The 21,983-nt window shown below is 36.9% G+C and overlaps 1 protein-coding gene across 1 annotated transcript; it reads right to left on the reverse strand.

Moving 5' to 3' along the window:
* Positions 1–1,502: 1,502 nt before the first annotated feature.
* Positions 1,503–21,974, reverse strand: CIBAR1 (CBY1 interacting BAR domain containing 1). Its single transcript, XM_064648977.1, has 10 exons — positions 21,828–21,974; positions 19,787–20,021; positions 18,090–18,158; positions 12,858–12,959; positions 10,913–10,918; positions 9,171–9,275; positions 7,809–7,922; positions 6,184–6,303; positions 2,211–2,309; positions 1,503–1,633 (listed from the first exon to the last, which is right to left on the reverse strand). The coding sequence occupies exons 1-10, from the start codon at positions 21,857–21,859 to the stop codon at positions 1,613–1,615; spliced, it is 903 nt and encodes a 300-aa protein (XP_064505047.1). The 5' UTR covers positions 21,860–21,974; the 3' UTR covers positions 1,503–1,612.
* Between the last annotated feature and the right edge of the window lie 9 nt (positions 21,975–21,983).

Below are 21,983 nucleotides of genomic sequence, written 5' to 3' on the forward strand. Positions count from 1 at the left end.
CATGGCTTGAAATACTGTTCTTTCTTTTTAAGTACCATCCACATAGTAAAAGAATAAAAAATGAAATGCTGCAGTTTGTGACGTTGATAAAACAGAGCAAGTTTCTTTAGTTATGCCTTCTCTGAAGTTGCTTTTGCTACCATTGTCCAAAAATTCTGGTGTAAAGGAGAACAGTCTCTATCGTCAAGAACTAGAAATAGTGATCACCTACCAAAGCAGCTTGAGGCGTTCAGGGAAGCTGTAACAGCACAGTCTGGTTAGTACAAGAAGATAACCCTTAATCCCAAAAGGAATGTGCCAGCATTTTCAACAGAGTGGCAAAATATTCTTAGCAAGATTGATACAAGCCTGCATCATCTAGGTGTTAGTAGTCAAAAATACATGTGAGTGAGAAATGTCAGTCTTGCAGCAAGCACTTATGCCACAAGAAAAATCTTTGCAGAAGTAGCTTTTAATTCTGTAATTACATTCTAAATTATTCTTCTGGTTCTAAAGTATTTTAATCAGGGACTTTTCATCTGTAGTTTCAAGGTCACACAAGTGCTGTGCAACGTGCAAACCTAAGACATCATACATGCAGGACAAAGTTGCCCAACACTATTTCTCCTGTTCTGGAAGTTTTCCTGTAATTCCTGAAGTTGACTTTTTTGTGAGGTAGTGAGAAGGAATTTGAAGCTGCTCAGGAAAACAAACCCCTCATTCTTACCCTAGCTACTAATGTTTTAGGGGGGAATTAATTAAACATGGCTGCCTTTTTTCAGCATTCCTTTCTCAAGGCATAGTACACAATCACTGTTTGCATGTATGTATATGATATGAAAGCCTGGTATTGTTATGAACTTGGCCATCTGTTTTGGAGATGGACTACTTCATTGAGTATGAAATGGTAAAGTGGTGACCACCATAATTCTGATGTTGTGATACAAATATTTATTGAAGTGCCTTAGTTGCTGAAATAGATGGGAATTGGTTACCTAGATAGTTTTAAAGTTGTGCTCATTTGCATTTACTCTTTGTCAACAGTTGTACAATGTCAATAATATGTAATTCTGGTGTAAAATTATTTTCTGGGTTTAAAACAGAACCCTTTATTGTGACATTTTCACTTATATTTCCATCACATTAATTTTGGCAAAAGTTTTTTTTTCACATCAGAATAGGTATGCATCAATACTATAAATGCACTTTTTGGTTTATTTCCATAACTTGAAATTTTTTTCCTAGTGACAAGTTTAAATTCTATATTTATGCATGCGTTTGCTCTTTAACTAAAGCTGGAGATGAACAGTGTGGTAGTGGCTTTCTGGCAGACAACTGTACACTGTTAAAAAATGAACATGTGTATCACCATCTCCAAACAGAATAAGAAATTACACTCAAAATATGTAATTTCTTGTATGTTTGATGGAATCAGTAACTGAATCATGTAGTTAGGCACATGAAATTTGAACTCTATAGCATATCAACTAATATAATAAACATCAACTACATAAAATATCCACTAGTTTTATCATGAAGGCACTTTTATTTAAAAGCAAAGCAGCAATAAACGTAGATACTGGGCTCGGTCCTTATTTGTGAGCATTGATTCTCTATGTGTAAAGGAATCAAGTCATCTTAGCCTGAGGAAAGCCTGAGGAAAATGAAAACAAGAAAACAATACACCTCACCCTGCCTTCTGCCATCCAAGGTGCGTAACAAAGTGAAATCTTAACATGTTGTTGCTGCAAACAGTTTCTTGATTACTACAGTTCATTTAGGATATATAAACCCAGGCATGACAGGTACAGCTAGAGGACTTACTAAATAGAAGAGGTGTTTAGCTAGAGAATAAGGTAATATATTGGCAAAGTTACAAGCAAACCCTTATGTTCATAACTGCTTGTCAGCTTAGTGCAGTTTTTGGACACTGTTCATGTAAGTTTAAGCAAATATGACTGCAATACAATATTTATGCAAATATAATACAGGATTCTATTTAAATGTTTCATTTTCTAGCTACTGAAATTGTCCATTTTCAGCAGATTTTGTTCCATTCTTTGAAACTGGTCATTTGTTGTCCGGCACTCTAGAATTAGTGCTTGTTCCTGTTAGAATTTTAAATATACAGCCTCAGTGAAATTTTTGATCAACACACAAAAGCCTTTAGGTAAAGGGATTTTTTTCCCCCTTAATAAAAACCCTCTCTTAGAATAGCTTTGTTATCTCACTTCCTTAGTAGCATCAAATTCTTCCTCCTCATCCTCCTCTTCCTCATCCTCATCTTCCTCCTCTTCTTCTTCATCTCTTCTTAGCATGCTGCGGGAAATCTGCCAAAACAAAAATCCAGCAGAAGTAAATCAAGTGTTTTTAATCCTCAAAGAAAAACAATTATCTGTTGGCATTTCCAGTCTAAATATTTATAGTTTTTGTTTGGGGGAGTGCATAAGTTGTTTGTCCCTTAACCCTTCTTAACGTGCAAGCCAATGAAAAGATACACGGCACAGAATAAAAATGAATGTAATGATTTTTAAAAGCTAAAAAAATCCCCATAGTCATGACAACTATTATAGGATTGGGAAAACTATACTTTGATCCAATTAATGCTAAAAATCAACAAGATGTTTGTTCCTGGGTTGGCTGTTGAGACAGCAGGCTGAAGATGAGTATTAGGGCCTAATCTCATCGTGAAGACATCAGACCTCCAGTTAAAAGTTCAAAACTATACTGCTCTAGGGTTTTTTTTTTGAGAATGAATTAGACAAACTATTAAAAGTCTTCATTCACAGATGAACAACTTTCCCTGCCCATCAGTGCTTGCCCTTCAGAATGACATTAGTCTCCTTTCTTTGGTTCATCAAACATTAAAAACAAGTGGCAGCTGCCAAGCTTTCATCTCATCTGACAGATTCTGCAATCTGTACTTTTTTCTAATGAGGGTTCAATCTAATTCCTATTGAAGATAGATTCTTCACAGACAATGCAACATTTACAATTTAATGCAGGATATATGGTGTTCTTTTTCTTTCCCCATGAGAAAGAGAACATTAGTTATCCAAGTCATCTGGAATGCTTTTGAAAAATGATTTCAGGTTCAGCAGTTCTTTAAGAGCATCTGCAGCTCTAATTTTGGTTATATTTTCTGTGTTTTCTCACGTACAGTGATATAATAAAACTTCTGTATTGAAGACAGAACATGCCTTTTTTTTTAAACAGACCCTTATTTTAAAAATCCTTAAATGCTCATTATTAAATTGACTTCTGAGATGTTATAATTCATACAGCCATGTATGTAACAAGATTTTTGTGTGTGCATAAAGCAAACTGCAGTCATTGAACTAATGAAAGCAGAAAAATCTTTATAGTCTTGTTGATGCTCAAAAAGTACATAATTTAGCTTCAAGCAAATGCTTACAAATTCCTGAACGTAATAGAAAATGCAATTAATCATTGGATGAAGCTGGGTTAACTTGAGCTGAAATGCCTAAAACAGCAATCTCTCATTCTGTGAAAGAAAAAAAAAGACAATGGCACTGATTTGTAATTAGTGATCAAGGAATGCTGCAGATTGACCTTGTTAAGGTAGTGTCATTTCAATGGGATAGACTAATTTTCCTGGTTTTTTTCTAGTTAAGAGTATCTCAGATTCTTAAACGGAACTTGCGTCATATTTCTGAAGAAAAGTTCCCCCTTCCCCTTCCTGAAATAAGAGGTGTTGGTTTTGGCTTTATGGTGTTTTTGTGCTCACTACTCAAATACCTCTGACTGTGCTGTAATTAACTAAATAGTACGTTAAATATTATCACTGATAGTGGTAAGGAAATTTGGCAGTTTAAATCCACATTATTGTGCCATAGAGCTAGAACATACCGGTACTTGAAAATTTAATTTTTGATTACTTCATGCTGAAAAAATTTAAAATAATAATAATAAAAAAATCTGATAGTTTGTTGCTCATAAATAATTTTATGTGAAGATTAATTCAATGAGTTTGCATGTAGGTGTGATGACTGTTCTTGCTTAAGCTGTTCAGTTCCATGTTTCACTGCAGGTGTTACTAGAGAAAGCATGGTAATCCTCTCCTCATGTCTTGGGCAGTGGGCAGTTTTGGAGCATTCAGATGCAGACATTTTCAATAACTGTTAGAATGATACTTTGCTGTCCTAGAGAGTCAGTGCAAAACAGTTTGTTATATTAAGTGCATGTAGATAAAACTTATGTAGTTAAGTTTGATTTAAAATATCTAGAAAATGTCATTTTCTTCTGCTATATTCTAAAAGTACAGCATATACCAACTTGAATCAGTAAAACAAAATGATAGGCTAAATTGCCAAGTAAAGTGCAAAATGAAGGCGGTAGCTCTTTGTGAAACAATGTATCAAGCTCAAGGACTACTTTAGATTTTTAACATACAAGTAATACAGAAAGTTAGTCCACAGAACCAGAAATAAATTCAAGGATGGTATGTCTTAAATCTTCTGAAAGACCTGAACTGTATTAGTGGCACAGTTTATCCCATCTGGTATGCAGTGACTTCCCCCACGTCCCCCACCTACGGGTTAGTGTTGGCATGTATGTGTCTGTCTGTCCTCCCCCACCTCACAGCCCTAGGCACAGTGATTCTGTGAACTGCTTACCATATTGGTTATACTGCTTTGCACTGGAAATTGTAAGTGCTGCCTTACAGTTAGTAAGGGATTACTATGTAGCAGGAAACTAGACTTGTGACAAATCTGGGAGAGAAAGATCCCCAGAAAAGAGAAAACAAGTCACCTGAAGGTTTTTCTGAATACAGCTTTTTTTTTCTCTCATGAGATGTTCGGTGGGTTCCAGAGATTAGAGCCCTTAGTGTAATTCAACAACACACTGTTTGCAGAATCAGAGAGGCACACGGGGAGTGAATGGAACAGGCTGCCTGCCCCTTCTTCACTGCCCTATAGTGACTGCATTAGTAGGATGTTCCACCGCTTTTTTTGCCATATGATCCTCTGCAGATACACTGCACAGCCACGTAAGACAACATTATTTTGAAATGTATTGCAGTTTCCCTCTAGGTCTAGATGACTTCCTGTTCTTTTCAGATATTCCAGTGAGATGTTATGAGAACATTAACATCTGAAGTTATAACTAAGAGAGAAGTCTAGGTAAACTTGCAAGTTAGTCAAAATGCAGTTCCACTCCATCTCTGGGAGAAATCAGTGTACATACACTCAGTTTCCTGTTGCTTTGGGTTTTTTTTCTCTCTCACATTTTCTAAAGTAGCTTGAACATGAAATTTGCTTGTTTGATAGAGAAGACTGGTGGGTTACTCCGAGTCCAGGTTGTATTTCATGCACTGAATCACTGGGTTCTTTTATCTTTTCAGATGACTTAACTCACTTTCAACAGAATAGCTCAACTGTAATAATTGATCCTTTCTGTGTTGCGAAGGTGTAAAATGTGTATGTAATCAAGATAACTTTTCCTTATTACAGTATCAATGCATGATTTGAAAGAAGAAAAGTAAGACATGTACATTTAAATGTGGCTATCTTTGTCTTAGCTGAAACACTGGTAAGAATCATCGTAGTTACAGGATTATGGCTGCAATAAAGAAAAAATAATTTAGCCATTTTGCAATGTCTGCAAGTTTACTGATGCAAACAAATGCCAAAGACTATTGCAAGGTAGCTGATCCAAAACCAGTGGCACTGTTTCCATTTGTTTCACTCATTTTTATCATCCTCCTTTTCCTCACCTCCTCTGAATTTTCAGATTTTAAAGGGAAAAGTTTGCTCTGCTGCTACAAGATATCACTAATCTGAGTTAGGATCTGGTAGAGAAGTCACACTCTAGAATCTGATACTGAGACTAATAATATGCAAGTGTTATTTAAAGAATGTCACTTCTCTTTCAAATAAGCTCCTAGATGTTTTCTCTGTGAGATGCCATAGTTTGTTGATGGAAGAAATAGTATTGCTGGAAATGGCATTTTTCAAAAGTAAGCAACACAGTTTTAAAAGCTGATTTTTTTTTTCTCTCAAATGATAAAGCTGCATTATTAAGAGCTTAATATGATATTTATGCCCTTGGAATTTTCTTTACCTTTCTGACTGTCATGAACTGAGTCAAGATAGTGGATCCATGTACACTAGCTAAAATACTATCTTAAGTAGAGCTTTAATACAGTGATTTTATCATGCAATTGTAATTTTTCTTTCTTACCTGTACTGTCCTCAATGAAGATTTTGAGGAGGCAGTTCTTTGCAGGGGGGACTTGGAATTTGCACGAACTATGTCTAGGCGAGACTGATAGTCCGATGGATAAAGTGAGCTCCGAAAAACCTGTTGAAATGGAGAAAGCTGTGACTCAGGTACCATGATACAGCTTGCAAGCTAAGAATCACCTATACTGAAGCTAGCAGAAATGCAGCATTGGTCAATGAAACCTGATCTAAAGATATGCATCAACTGTAGTCTGGATTGATCACTTTTGGCTGAAACAACATCGTTTCTCAACCTGAGACACATCAACATACTTATGTGGTCAAAGTAAACATTCTTCAGAGACTTGAGGGCATTTACACACGGAAAACTTGCAAGAGTTTCTCACCAAGGTATGTAGCTGAGTTTCAGGCTAACCTAGAGGTATGAACCTCAGCAACTGCCTTCAGGTTCTCCATTTGTCAGAAAGATGAACTCTTAGCCCCTTCACAAGGAATTCCTTGCTGACAGTCACAGACACATCAGAAAAATTTTACTTGAAATGTTCAGGAGACGAACAGCTTGAGAAAAATTTGGGAAACCTCTTAGAATACAGAGGAGACTGTAACATCCATGATATTTGCAAGTTATTTCCAATAAAGCTATTCATGCAAGACTTTATTATAAAGTCAAGGAGATGGCAGATTACGGTCAGTATTTTTATGGAAAGTAAATAATTGTCCAATTAACAGGAAATTTAAAATGAGATTAGAAATTTGGTTGTGAAAGACAAAGTATTGACTTAAAGGATTTTTCTGAATTGGTGCCACATGACATTTTAATAGTGAAACTACAATAGTACGAGATTGCCATGGCATAATTTAAATGAAGCAAAATTACCGAGTAGTCTCAAATGTGATTGCCACTGAAGAATCATGATTTTTTGTGTCTTGCACTAACTGAATACTTGATCCTGAGCTATGTCATGAACAAAATAAAATCAGGACTTGTAGGATTTACAGAAGAAGACTGAAAATGATCCAACTTTTTTGACAAGCTGAATATATATATACACAACATACATTTCAGTGATACTCAGTTTAAAGGCCCAACATCCAGAAGAACTGCAAGAATGAAAAAAGGACTGAAAAGCAAGTCTTGGGACAGAGAGACTATAACTCAATAGAGAAGAAGGGGTGACTTGAAGTTGTAACTGCCACAAGACAAAAAAAACCAGTAGATTTTTTTAATGCAGTAATTAGTCTTTAGATCATCTGATCAGAGCAGTGTAGGATTTTCTCTATGCACATCTTTACAGCAAGATTCACTGCAGAGGTATTCTTTAAGAACTGTGATTACCTGAGCTTGGAGAAGCAGGTATTTTCGGAAAAATCTCTTATCTTAATGTTTTGTGGGAAAGATTAGATTGCCACTGCAGTGGTTCTCTGTTTGTTTGTGTTCTGTGAGATTATAAACCTGTATGCTCTTGCTGGAGAAGTGCAAAAAAGGCTTGATATACATAAGAAGTTTGTTCTGGGAACCTGAAACATATGTTGCATTTTTCTGCCTGGGACATGTATAGCCCAAGTGTGAAAACTGTTTTTAGGTAGGAAGTATACTGAAAAGCAAATCTTCATCACTCTTACCTCCAAATCTTCACTTTCATCAATATTTTGGATAGTTTGGTAGGCAGCAGTATATATCTCTAAAGCTTTCCCATGGAACAACATTTCAATAGTTATAAATTCAGAAAAGATGTTCTAAAAGCAAATGAAAACAAAGGTTTTCTTAATTCAGTAAAGTACATTTCCACTTCAAAAAATGACTGAGTTCTGTACTTGGTATTTCTATGATACAAATAACTGCACAATACTTAGAACTTTTAAGTAGTCAGACCTGAATTTTAGAAATTAAACATAAATGCTGGCTGGGCTATCACTTATGCAGTTGTTATTATTTCATTATAAATTCTAAGTAAATGCTTGAAAAGTGAAGAGGAGACTCATTAGGAATAACGTCATGCTGAAAAGTGATATCCCCAGTATGTATTTACAAGATGTAGTTGGTGGATTTTTGCTTTATTGAAGACAATCTTTTATAACAGGTTGGGGGGAAGTTATCTGTAAATTCTATACGTATCCATAATTTACAAATATTTATATATTTTACATAATAAAATATTCTTTATATATTGAAACCCCTCCACAATTATGACAACTTCAGAAATCACAATCTTTTTCATATTATTCCAATATCAAGTACTGGTTGGTTTGGTTGGGTTTTTCAACCATCTTTCATTCTTTCCTGTTTAGACTGTCTGTCTGTCTCCTCCCCCCCCCCAAAAAAAAATGACTAAAGCAATTTTATAATTAAATGAGATCACATAATGCAAGTGTTTTTCAGTCACTGTAGTCTTTGGGACTTGCGCCACTTAATGTTTGACATTAAGAGAGAAATGAAAGCTTTCATTGCTTGCAGTCACTGAACATTTTGTGCTTTTTGCATCAGTAAAACTTTTAACTACAGTAACATACACATACTTCAGCATGGATAAATATATTATTTACTTATCACTATTTCTGTTAATTCTGCTGATATTAATCCACATATATCATTCCACTAACAAATGCAGCTACTAGTGAAGTAGAATACAGCAACTCGTGACAGTGCAGACACTAAACAACTGGAGACAGGAAAATTTTCAATTCCAAAAACTGGAGGAGTAATGAACTGATTCTTTAATTTCAGATTTCCTCATATTTGGATTATGTACGTTCCTGTGTAACCTGCTCTAGCTGACTCTGTCTTGGCAGGGGAGTTGGACTTGATGATCTCCAGAGGTCCCTTCCAACCCTAACAATTCTGTGATTCTGAAATATTCATGAATACCACAAGATTTGCATTTAAGTGAATATTAAATGTTGCTAATCTTGCCCAAGACTTAACTATAGTAATTTTATTATGCAAGATAAAATTGATATCACATACTGAAATGTGAGCACACATACTTTGATATCCTTTATCTTCTGTTTCTCGAAATTATCAATAGTTTCCTCTAATTGCCGCGTTGTTCGAGTAGCATCCAGTGTCGCTCTCTGCAGTTCACTTTCAGCCTGGTAAAGTAACACAGAGGTGAAATTAGTCTTGTATTTGATACAAAGCTATTTGCTCCAATTGCCATGAAAACATTGAAGTCTGGGTTTTCAAAACTACATATCTGTGTTACAGTATTTGTAAATCTGTTGCTTAATAAACATATAAAGATGCCTCCTACACTGTTGTTACTTTGATGTGAAACATGAAAAATGAACAGCTGCAGCCAGTCAGGAAGGTCCCTCTGCCCTGATCCGTTTTCTGTAATAATCATCTGATAATTTCACTGAGCCAGCCCTGACACCCCATTGACAACACAGGGACTGGGTCCAGGTACTTAACCCAGCACAAGGGTTTACCCTTCAGAAAAGTTCTTGTTTGTTTTGTTTTTTTTTTAAGCTTGCGCAAAGGAGAAGGCAGGACTGCACGTGCCAGTGCGGTGGAGGAGCAGAAAAGATCACGCTTGTTTTCAACTGCAGATCAACCTGCTGGGTCCTTAAGGAATCTCTTTCAGTGCCCTGGGCTGAACCTCATCTTACTAAGTTTTTATGTATTATTTAAATAGACAATTAGAGCAGCAGCTGAAAGTAATGCATTTATCCTGTAAATATCTCAATCTGCAGGCTAGAGTTGTTATAATTTCTAGATCCAAAAGCATTTCAGGTATTTCATATTTTTAGTATTTTTGTATTATTAAGATATTTTACAGTAAACATCTTCAACAGGGCACTGAGATGGGGACACATCAACCAATCCCTAGCACATAAATACACAGTTTTCCTTATTTTGTTAACTACAAAAAGCATTTAGATAGTTTTTTTGATTACATATAATTATGAACTTTATAAAAATGCACACTACCATTTAAATAAAGATCTTGAAACTGTTCTGGTTATGTCAAGTCTGAGAACTGTATACTACTACAAAATAATGATGTACAGATGTAAGAGCTTGCACTCAAAGACTACAAAATTTGGGTCTAAACTTATGTAATTTTCCATAGATTACTGGTCAAACATCATATACTAGTGATACTTATAGGCTCACTCAGTGAGTATCATCACAAATCTATTTTGTGCTGAGATTTGAAAATAGGACATGGATCAAGTATTGTCTACGATCAAGTTGTAGGATTCTTCCCATATCTAAAAAACTGTAACTTAAGAGAGGAAATTTTTTTTAAATAGGCACCACAGGTCCAGTTCCTGCGATCTAGTTTTTAGTGTCACACATATGGAAACCTAAAGCATAAGGTATGCTCTGTTGACTTCTTTGATTACAATCTGGTAACCTTGTATTACAGGATTATCAAATTGAAACAATCTTTCAAAAACAGCTTAAAGTCACAGACACAATTCTGCCACCATCACTGGGCAAAAAAAATTGGTAACAATGTTTAGAAGAACATAAGGTCACCTGTTCACCTCTCTTTCTTGATTTTGCCCAAAACACAGGAGGGAAACAGAGTAAGAAAAGACATTTTGTGTATTCTCAATTAGTTCAATCAGTTACTCCCTGTAAGTGAAGGCAGCATAAGCTTCATAAGCAGCTGCTTCGGGAAAGGAATTCTCTCTGTTGTAGAGTGAAATGTCTAAAGTCACAGAGCGTCCATAGTTTGCACAACAGCAGTTTGACATTTTCTCTTCTAAACACTCACCTGTGACTGGAAATACTAGTGAAGGAAAAAAATGGCAATGTAACAACCAATATTCATTAAAGTATGCATTTTCACTTCTACTTTTAATATGCTGTGAACTATTTACCTTAGTTATTTCAAAACTTCTGTATACTTAGTGCTACTATTATGTTGTTTGAAGCTTCTGGCTCTAAGACATTACAGTTTGTTACAGCTTTGCTAGAATTTAAGTATCCAGACCAAAACATTTCAGGACAGCTGTTTGTCTTGGACTGAGGATTTGGTTATTTATTAAAAAAAAATAAAAAAATGAAACAACCTAGGTAGACTATTTCAGGGGGAAAAAATTGATTAAAAATTGTATTTTTATATTTTTAAAAATTTGGTAATGTTTTCTTTTCAAAGCAGTACTACCCTCCCACCCCCCCCCCCACCCCCATTTTGTAAGATGGGAGTGAGTACAGATCCTTTGCTATCTGGGGCCAAAGTTGTTTGCTGCTGCATCATCATAGTTGCTCGACCATAAGAGAAGCATTGCAGGAGCCCAACTACTGTGCTCCAGTGTCGTGAAGCCTCTCTCAGACCTGAAAGCTGACCTGTACACATCCCCAAAAGCAATGAACATATTCCTGCTCCTAATACCTTTTCACGCATTTTGTGTCAATCACTTTAAAATGCAAATACAGAGTGTTTGGTGCCTTTGGCCATATGCAAAAGCAGACTGTACTGAGATTTTGTAACTCTTCAGGCAAAGCCTTAACTATAGAAAGCACAGGTGTTACAAGAAGCTAAGCCACAGAGGTGTGTTTGTGAGAAGCTTAGCAAACAGATAAGAAGAAATTAACTAGGTGCCAGTGACATTCCCATGAAAAAACTACTGCTCAAGATGGAGAAAAATGTGACCAGTGTCCCTCTGGGGAGAAAGCTTACTGTTACAGTTTACTCTCCTAATTCCAACAGAAGAGAACTTTGCATCACAGCTCAAGTTCTAACTATATAGCTGACATGCATCTGTCTTTATTGCAGAAGGCATTCAAATTAGTTATCACTTGACCTAACTGATCTGATTAATATTAGATGTGAATTCTTTGGCAGAGACAAAGATAAAATGTAGTTCTCCTGTGTGGCACTTGACCATCACAATCATTTTTGCTTTCTACACTCCCATGCCCCAGTCACTAAAGATCCTAGTTTCTGAAATAAAGTTGATAAAATCCAACTAAGAATAGGACTGCTTAACTCCTGAGTCCAGCACTAGAGTGTAATAAAAAGTAAACAGCACATCATCATGAACTTAAATGCTTTATGTAGGCATAAAGGGACATATGTAGGCATAAAGGGACTGAAGTAGGATTGCCTTGATCCTCTTTGTTTTGGCATTTCCTATATTCTGATTGCTTCAGAATTTGAGACTTCAGTGAGATTTTAATGGAAGTTCTGTGGGGGCTTAATTTTTCCCTCTGATACAGAATAGTGTACTGGGGAAGGTGACTGGTCTTTGGAAAGGAAAAGTAGTCTAGTTGAGTATGCTACTAACAGAATAACAACTTTTCCTTTCACACTTCATGCAGTTGGAGGAAACTCATACCCCATCTACATCCAAGGAAGCACAACAACTACCAAAATGACAGGAAGAAAAACAATAAAACAAGAAATCCACAGAAATGAAAAAAGTTGTCTGATTACACTTATTTTCAAAAACTTCCAAATTCCTAGATGTAAACTATGCCTACCTCTCTTGCATAAACATATCAAAAAATAGTTTCTGTTCAATTAAAAAAGAAGTAACAGCAGCTATTATAAGCTGTAACTCATCATAAAGTTTAAGAAACGATTTGACATTGGAGAAAATCCTTCTAAGGAGACTTATTGCTACTACTACTTTCTTACTGCTTTCCAAACACAATAGTTTAATTCCCAAGAAATTTTAAAAATATTTCTCATAGTGACTAGAAAAATAGGATACAATAATGTGTAGATCTGATGGATTCCGCTGACGTGTCTTTTCCAGTTGAGATAATTGCTTGGCTTCTCGGTTCTTTGCTGTTAAAGTTGCTTTAAGATCATCCTGGAAATAAAAATGTTTTAGACATGTTTAAAATGAAACTAGGGTAATACAAAATACACTTCCCTTCATACATGCATTGCCTAGAAAACGGACAAAACTTCTGCTTTAAACAAAACCAGATTTTATAGATCTTATCCTGTTAATTGATCCTCTGAAAGAGAAGTCAGTGGGAACCAGGGGAGTGCTGCACAATCCCAACCTTGCACAGCTCCCTATAGCATGCACTGTAATTTAAAATGTGGGGAAGAAAAATACATTCACAGCTTTTCATGACAAGTATAGCAGATGGTCAAAAGCTGAGATCCCCAAAGCAGTAAGAAGGCAGGCCCATTCCTGACTTAGAATAAAGGTGGCATTTAGAAATAAAAAGTGGCATCGAATATATCAGTAAGAAAAATAACAAAGCAGGAAGCAGCCAGTACCAGTCAGAAGTTATGAAGAAAACATAACTGCTGTCACCTGTCCAGAGGACAGCAGAGCTGGTGAAAGGTCTGGAGCACAAGTTTGATGAGAAGCGGCTCAGGGATCTGGGTGTGTTCAGGTTGGAAAAAAGGAGGATGGAGGGAACCTTATCACTCTCTACAACTCCCTGAAAGGAGGTTGTAGCCAGGTTGGGGGTTGGTATCTTCTCCCAGGCAACGAGTGACAGGAGGAGAGGACACAGTCTTAAGCTGCACCAGGAGAGGTTTAGATTAAATAACAGAAAAATTTTTTTCACTGAAGAGGTGGTCAGTCATAATAGGCTATCCAGGGAAATGGTAAAATCACCATTCCTGGAAGTGTTCACAAAAGATGTGGATACAGCACCTGGGGACATGGTTCAGTGGTGAACATGGTGGTGCTGGGCTAACAGCTGGATGATCTTAGAGGTCTTTTTCAACCTTAACAACTCCATAATTCTGTGCTACACAGATTTCAAGGTGTGAAATATAAAATCTATGGCTGAAAGGGTTGAACTGCGTATTTTTATATATGCAGTTAGTAAGGTGTTTAAAACCATTTGAAACAAAACACATCCTACTTATGATGTAGCTGGAGAAGATGAAACTTACTGATTTAGAAAAGGCAGAAACTGCTGATAAATATTTTTGCTCCTCATTTCCAAAGGAGAAGTAGGACGTACTTCTAGGAAGATCTGTGACAATTTAATCACGTTTATCTACCAGTCTCAAATTTTTGTTCATGCTATAAACTGTGTTTTGCAGAGTGTTTGGCATTCATGGGGTCTAAGATTATCAGTCAGATATTTATCACTTCCCTGACCCTGGTATCAGAAATAACATACCACTTTGATGGCTTCAATTTGAAGGAGCAGTAGTTTAGAACAAGCAGAAATACAGCCAGAAGTTTTAACAAAATCTGAGCCAGAAGTTGGGTATACATTTCAAACCATTCTTTTCTCTAAAAACACCAGTTCCCATTTATCTACTACTTCAGAATGGAGGGAATTAGGGCTATTAGAAACTATTGTATTGGGAAGTTGTCTGTGCTCCTTCCTTGGATTTCAGAGTTTTATATGCTTGTATGTCTCCTTTACCCAGAAGGATATGCAACTAAGGATGCGTCTTTCAGCAGGTTTTGTAACCCTGTGACCAGATCACTTGTCAGTGACACACACAAGTGTGCCATGTTTTACAGTGCTGTGTTCCTTCAATAATGTGTCTGTACATGAGGTCAGGGTCAAAAAATGCAGTTTCCTCCTTGTTTCTGTCTTTACTGTCTGTCTGTATGTCCTTGTGTATGACTCATTTTGCTTCCCCTTTAGGGGGACAAAGCTGGTTTCTGATAATAATAACTATTGCATCTTTAGCCCATCAAAACTAATTTTACTGCTGTTCTTTCAGAAGGGAATTTACACCACCTTTAAGGTCATCCAAAACGCTGCTGGAAAGGGCTTTTCCCTTTATCAAAACCATGAAGCTACAAGAAAAGCAATAACAGAATTTTTTTTATTGTTTTATTGGTTTGAGTTTTAAATTTTAAAGGTAGAGAAAGAGAAGAATTATTTATTTTTGGAACAGAACAAAACAGATTTGTATCTGATGTTCACAGCTGCATGTTTAGTGTTATTTAATGACTAAGTCCTGTTAACAGCACTGACTTCTAGGCCCATCTAAAACAGTCAATCAGATTTCAAGCTGTGGCTAAAAGGGTTCTGACTTTCATGCAGAGTGCACTTGAGGATGCAAAGTTCTAGAGTTGTTATAAAATTCAGTATGTTCTTTCTAGCATGTCGTGACTTTGGAAATACTTACAGTTCCCTCCTCTACCTCTGTTTTCTGTAGCATCAGCCACCATGAAACATACTTCTCTACTAACCAATGCCTGATGAAGAATTAGTGCTACTGTGGCTATAGTGGTGAAGCTATACACAAGTTTTGGATGTACAAAGGCAGGGCACAGTTACATGCATATTTTGTCTAATATGCTGAAAAACTGAAAAGGGTGCAGAAAAAAACCCTGTACAAATATTAAAAAGCTGGGGAAAATGTGATTATGGTGAAAGAATCGAGGTGTACATTATTACCTAACAGAAAAAAAATGAAAGACTGGTTTTACTAGCATCTAAATACCTTCATCCAGAAAAAACCAGAGCATTATAGAGCTTTCATCTCAGTGGAACATATAACAAGAACCAGAGATTAGGATTAGTATTGTTTAATTTAAAACAATACACCACAAACTCACCACCTACTACCACAAACAGTCCTTCATTCCCCTTCAGTGTATTCAGACCAAGCTTTGACATATTTTTGGAAAATATGCTTTAATTACACTCGAGGAGAAATGCACTCGAGGAGAAATGGAATGGAATAGGCAACAAGTCAAAGGACAGGTAGAGAGAACAGAAAATTATTCAGAGTCCCTCTGGCTTTTAACTATGAATTCAAGTCACATGTAAGAACACTGGTCACCCATCTAATTTCAAGCCACAGAGAAGTACAGCTACAGTCTGTCCACCAGACAGTGAGCTGACAGAGCCTCATCACTGTACTGTTACCTGCTTCAGTCACTGAAGTTATTAAAGCAAACCAATCCTTTCTTCCGCATGTGGATCACCTTGGTTTTATGATGTCCTGTTTTATATGAAGAAAAGGAGCCAGGAACAGAGTTGCCAAAAAGCAGAAAAGTGAAGATTGATATACAGAACAATGAAACAGAAAGAAATCCTAAAATCCTACATTTAAGGTACATTACAGAACATTATATTAATGTCCATTGAAGCTATTTGGCATCATAAACCAAAACAAGTGAATGAAACAATTTTATTGCATTAGCAGTTAAAGGACAACACTACTCTCATTATCTGGGCCTCTTTAAAGCATTTAGTAGCACAGGACATTGATGTCTTATGCCACAGAAATAGCAACAGTCCTTTTTAGATAAAGCACAGAAGTACTCTTGTGTACATCCTGGAACAGTTCCAATAAGTAAGTAACAGTGAGAACATTCCCTTTATAGAAAGTGCCATAATGACATGTTCTAACAGGTTTTACTTAGCTAAGGTAGTTACAGGTAAAGCAGTCCTACACCTTGTGCTAAATTTAAGAGTCACAAAACTTTCTTTTTCACTAAAGATGTCCCAGTGTTTAGAGATGATAACTGAAGACCAGACAGTTGAAATTTTAACCACAGTTTATCGTTAATGTGCAATGGGGAAAAAAAACCCCATTAAATGGCCTATGTCTTTAGCAAAATCTTAGTTCAAAGGTGTGTTGACAAAAATAGTTAATCCCACCTACAGTTTAAGAATACTCTTGTACTCCTCACTGTAGCTGAAATAAACATTATGCAATGCTTTCTGGCATTCTGAAAGGCAAAGACAACAGGAAATGCCATTCAGTGTGGCAAGGGATGACCTGGCTTCAGTTGCTTCTGTCCTCAGCATTACTGGCTATCAGTGGCAATGTACCTTCAATGCTTTGCAAACCCCAGGCACTGCTGTAGTGCTCTGTGTCTCCTCAGCAACCATACTGCCACAAACACATGAAGCTTGTCTTCCACCCTCAACATTTATATCCCATGGAATACTCAGTTCTAGATCTCACAAACTGGGTTTTATAATGACTATTAGGATACCAGATTCTAGCCTCTATAGTCTACAACTCTGCTAAGGAGTTGTAATCCCACTCAAGTGCAGGATGCATCTCCTTCACAATTGTTTCTCCAATCTCCAAGTGAGGTAGCTGTGCGGTAAGTTCCACACACTGCACTCGGTTCTTCACCATATGAAAAAGATACAGAACAAAAACATATGAAAAATGCTAGTTTGAGATGCAGTGCCACAACATACTCAAATTAACCATGATGAACACACTGTAAGATTTTAGTACATAAAATATAATAAAAGAATAATAACTTAATATTTTGATTTATATAGACTATGATACAGATAGACATCAATTACAGATTTGAGTTTACAGGACTAAGGTATTCTCTGTGTAATATACAAGTATTACAAAGATCTGCTTTTGTCCTATGAACTAGTATCTGCTTACTGAAAGTTAAGCTCAAGCTTATCCCTCCTGGAGGAAAGAAACTTTCAGATATTTTAAGGGAACATTTCAAACCCCTATAAACACTGTTTCTAAAATACAGTGAATGAAGAGACCTCAGATTTTTGTGTATCTTCAGGTCGTCATGATGACTTAACAGGACAGAGAGGGATTTAGGCCACTACCTATATATCAGTTTCAAATGCGTCTTCTAACTTTAATGTAGAATGGAATTCTGAGTTAGAAAAGCTGCTAAAGGCAGCATATTGATGACTAAGAGGCAAAAGCATTACATATAATTCACCTTTTGGAAATCTGAATAATAGTGGTAATAATCATAATCATAATAATAAAAAACCCCCTAACAATGATAAATTACACTATCCAATAAGTTTCACATTATCCACAATGCCTTTTTTTTAGCATTTGCTTGTGCTCAAAGAGCCTGAATATCCTTGTCTTCACACTAAAGCTTCTTTCTCCAACATATATACAGCTTCAATTTAGATGTATCACTACATAAATAAGTTAGACTGATTATTGCGATATGAAATATAAGAACCATTCGCCCCCTAAAGCAGAAGTTTTCAGAACACTCAAATGTACCTTGTGAGAAAACAGATGCTTAACCTACCCTTTTAAGTTTCACTATGGTCCCATAACATTTCAGAGGTTCAACAACCTTGGCTTCAAGCCTGTCGACCTACAAAAGAAATCACAAGGCCACTAGAATCATCCATATCTATGGTGTGCAGAAACAGGAAACAATTAATAGTGACTCATCTTATTAGGAATTAGTCCATATATGCTGAAAAAATAATGGGATAGTTTTAAAAATATTGTAAAAACTATAGTCACGTACATTAGCCAATAAGCAATTTGTATTTTGAGGAGATCAAGCTGACTTCTAGTGGAATTACTTTTTTCTTAATTAGAAATACATCAGGATAAATGAAACACTGAGATTCTAACAACTGAGTACTAAATACATCAAACACTGCATCTTGGAGATGTGTAACTTTCTATCTAAGATCAATGTTTTGCTCTACACTTACTGATAGATCATGGATTAAGCCATTTTTGCTAACAAATATATTGTACAAAATGTAACCCTTCTTGCATTGTTGGTACTGAATGCACTAAAAATGCCAATAACAGAGTGTGTAAAAGGCACGAATGCTTTCACAGGTGAGTGCATCTGAATTTTTATTTCAGTTCTCCTACTTAGAAAAACAGCTACATATGGTCAGACAGGCAATAGGATAAGACCTGCTCATCAAACCTGACAACACTGTCCAAGCAGCACCAGCATAAGCTGCCAATGACTTACGGACCATTGAGTCATCTGGCCCACTGCTCGGCCAGATGGGCCAGATTAGGACAAGGTGCATACCTCTATTAGGAATGTACAGTTCCCTCTAAACTGGGCTAAAATTTATGCCAACTGAGCAAATGTTTTTCCTTTATACACTCTACAGTCAAACAATTTCACTTGAACTGCCAATAAAATACAAAGGATTAGGGCAGTAAGGCTCTGAATGAAGTGCATGTTACTTTGGTCTCTTTTTTGAATTATAGTGGGTCTTAGCTGTTCGAAACTATAAATGGTAATTTTCTACACTCTACTGAAAGTATAGATACATACTCCAAAAACTAGTTTGAGTCCATGTGAATGAATTTATTTTGTCTTAAATCGCAGTATTTGGAATTCTGCATCACACGTTACAGTTTGACTGGCCTGCAGATAGATGTGTAAGTGGCATAAACACCTTCCTTTACACTCTCACTCATGTAGCAGACATGTGACTATATAGTCACACATTGTCCAAATCAAGTTTGTACTTTGAGTGTTAAACTACAAACTTAAGAAATCTGCAGTGGTCCCTGACAGCATCTCAGTGGGGCTACCAGTGCCCATTCTCTTCCATACTATTTCTGATAAGACTCAACAAAAGGAAAATGACTGATTTTACCTCAGCTGCTGCCAGACAAGTCAAGTCACACAAATAAAAAGAACACTTTAGTAACCATAAATCACAATCCAAAGTCTAAGACCATTAAAAAACTTGCTCTGTCTCAAATACTTTGAGTGCTCATAGGGATAGTTTTGCTGACTTCAACAGGACTAATTGCAGGCAGTTTTCATTAGTTGTTAGGGGGGTAAATGATGAGTACTTTGGCAGCCTACCCTGCTCAGACACTAATATATTTAGAAATGTTTTCTCCTATGTTTTCTTGTGATTGCAGAGTATATATTTCTCCTTTTAATCAAAGAGAAGTAACTGAAAAGTTCAGATGGCAAACACAACATGTACAGCTTTAATTTTGTACCTCTGCCTGGCGATAATCCTGAAGTCTGGAAAATTCATCTGCAAAGTTTTTCAGTCCAACTTTTAAGTTTGGTGTCTCTGTGGCTGCATATGCATATATTTCATGTACTAGAAGATCTGCTTTGTCTCGTAGTCTGGCAGTTTTACGTACATATCCAGCAAATATTTGGCACAATTCACCAAAATGTTTTTCCACATTTGAAACAGCATCTTGTATTTGTCGAGTCTGATTGTCCCTGGATACCAAAGAAAAATAAGTAAAAAATAAGAAGGGCACAAATCAGTGCAAAACAGAAATTTATTTTTAAAAAGAGAATGTTGTAACAGTCTGACGTACTATGTGCTTATTTCTGAACAAATAACAAATGAACTACAAAAAAAAGCAGGATTTACACTTAAAGATCCAAGAGAGGAAACCCCAAATCACAAAAATCTGCTTGGAAGTTTTCTTACTGTATTTAAGCAAAAGCTCACTATTACTATTGGTATTATTACTAGCACAGTGGTAACACCTGAAGTCTCAATCAAGACCTTCCCAAGACCACTGCTTCCTGCACGAGTCTGCAAGCTAAACTGGCAAGTCAATGGCTGGAGAAATTAGGCAGCAGAGGACAAATCTGGAGAAATTAGGCAGCAGAGGTATTAAATGTTTTTTAAATCATGAACAGGTACCAATCTGCTCCTGGTCAGCAGCACGAAGGATAAATATTGCTGAGAATTAAAGAAGAAAAGTGAATGGACACAAGTACAGAGGTGAACACTCTGTACCACTGAAAGAACATTCATTACACTAAAAAACTGTTTTCTTTTAAATTACATAAATCTAATTAATTTATTTGATCCAAATGCCTGTGTGTTTCATTATTAATGATCTAGATAAGTAATTCCAATAATTCATGTATTTCACTTTGTATTTTGCTTTCATATTCCTATATCATTTGATGGTTGTGTGAATTCATGCCAGTTTTTGTTGACAGACTGAATCAGCTACAAGACAATTTAGCTAACAGTATCTTCCACATACTGGGTCCTAAGAAGTCTCCACAGTCTAAGACAAGACTATTCACGTGAAGTGCTTGAATTCTCAGCAAGAAAATTCACTCATACCACTGTCTTGGCAAGGGGCAGAAACAAAAACTTCCTTCATATCCTTAAGCTACTCCAATATTGCTGACCAATATTTAAATACTGACTTTCTATCGGGACACGTGAAGATCAGAAAAACTGGAAGAAATGTAGTATTTTGAGAATGAACAATAATGCAGTCAATTCAAGCAAGGAACACTTTTACTTCAGGAAAAGTATTTCAGGCCAAAGTTACACTATGGGCAAAATCCCAGTTGCATTGCTTCATGGCAAGCAGTCTAGAGGACTGTTAAAAAGAGATTTCATTAAAGGCAAAAAAAAATCCTAGTAAGTTATTCAGTCCTCCAGAACATGCTGGAGCACAGAACCATTTGAATAGTGAAGGTTTCACCCAGTGAGTGGGAAAGTAAAAATTTCATGAAGTACAAACGAAGTTGGTTTTCAAAATTAATACTATGTGATAAGATCTTCAGTTAAAGGTACAATCTATTTTCTTGGAAGGTCTTCATGTCAGAAAGTTCCCCTCCCAAGGGGAAGCCTTAAGCACGTTTCCTCACCCTCTTTACAATTCAGATCTCACAAGACTCCCGTGCAACTAGTATTTAATTTGGAGACACGAAACGCTGCATTTATTTATATGGGGGTGTAAAATTTTTTATTCCCCCGTCATTATTCGTGATCGCTTAGAGTTGGCCACAAAATTATCTGCGAGAGGCCCAAATAAATATCGGCACATCTTTACTTCATCTCTGCAAAGCACATTAAGCCTAGAAAAGTTTTGCGGCCTTTACTGGAGAAAGGCAGAGGCGGCCCCACCGCACGGGGTGGGCAGATGCGCTAAGGGGGACTGGGCCCGCATCGGCCTCCGACCGCCGCGCCATCCCCCGGTGCCCTGCCCGCGGCCAGGCCTCCTCCCCCGCAACACCCTGGAGTCCCTCGGGCCTCCCGCCCCGTACCTGGCGTCCAGCCCGCGGCCCAGCAGCATCATAATGGCGGTGGCGGTGGAAGCGGCGGCGGCGGCCCGGCGGGAAGCAGGGAAGGAGGGAAGGAGGCGGCGCTCGGCGTGCGCTCCGTTTCCATGGACACCGCCCGCCGCCTGCGGGACGGGCTGC

Source organism: Pseudopipra pipra, chromosome 1 (assembly GCF_036250125.1).
Source record: "Pseudopipra pipra isolate bDixPip1 chromosome 1, bDixPip1.hap1, whole genome shotgun sequence".
Classification (NCBI taxonomy): domain Eukaryota; kingdom Metazoa; phylum Chordata; class Aves; order Passeriformes; family Pipridae; genus Pseudopipra; species Pseudopipra pipra.

What these genes read in the sequence shown, in the direction of transcription:
- CIBAR1 (XM_064648977.1), bottom strand. Translation starts at nt 21,859, where the DNA reads ATGATGCTGCTGGGCCGCGGGCTGGACGCCAG. An exon ending in AGGATTATCGCCAGGCAGAG is followed by an intron (nt 18,159 to 19,786) that starts GTACAAAATTAA and finishes TTTCTTTTGTAG; the next exon opens with GTCGACAGGCTTGAAGCCAA. An exon ending in ATGAAAGTGAAGATTTGGAG is followed by an intron (nt 6,304 to 7,808) that starts GTAAGAGTGATG and finishes CCATTTCAACAG; the next exon opens with GTTTTTCGGAGCTCACTTTA.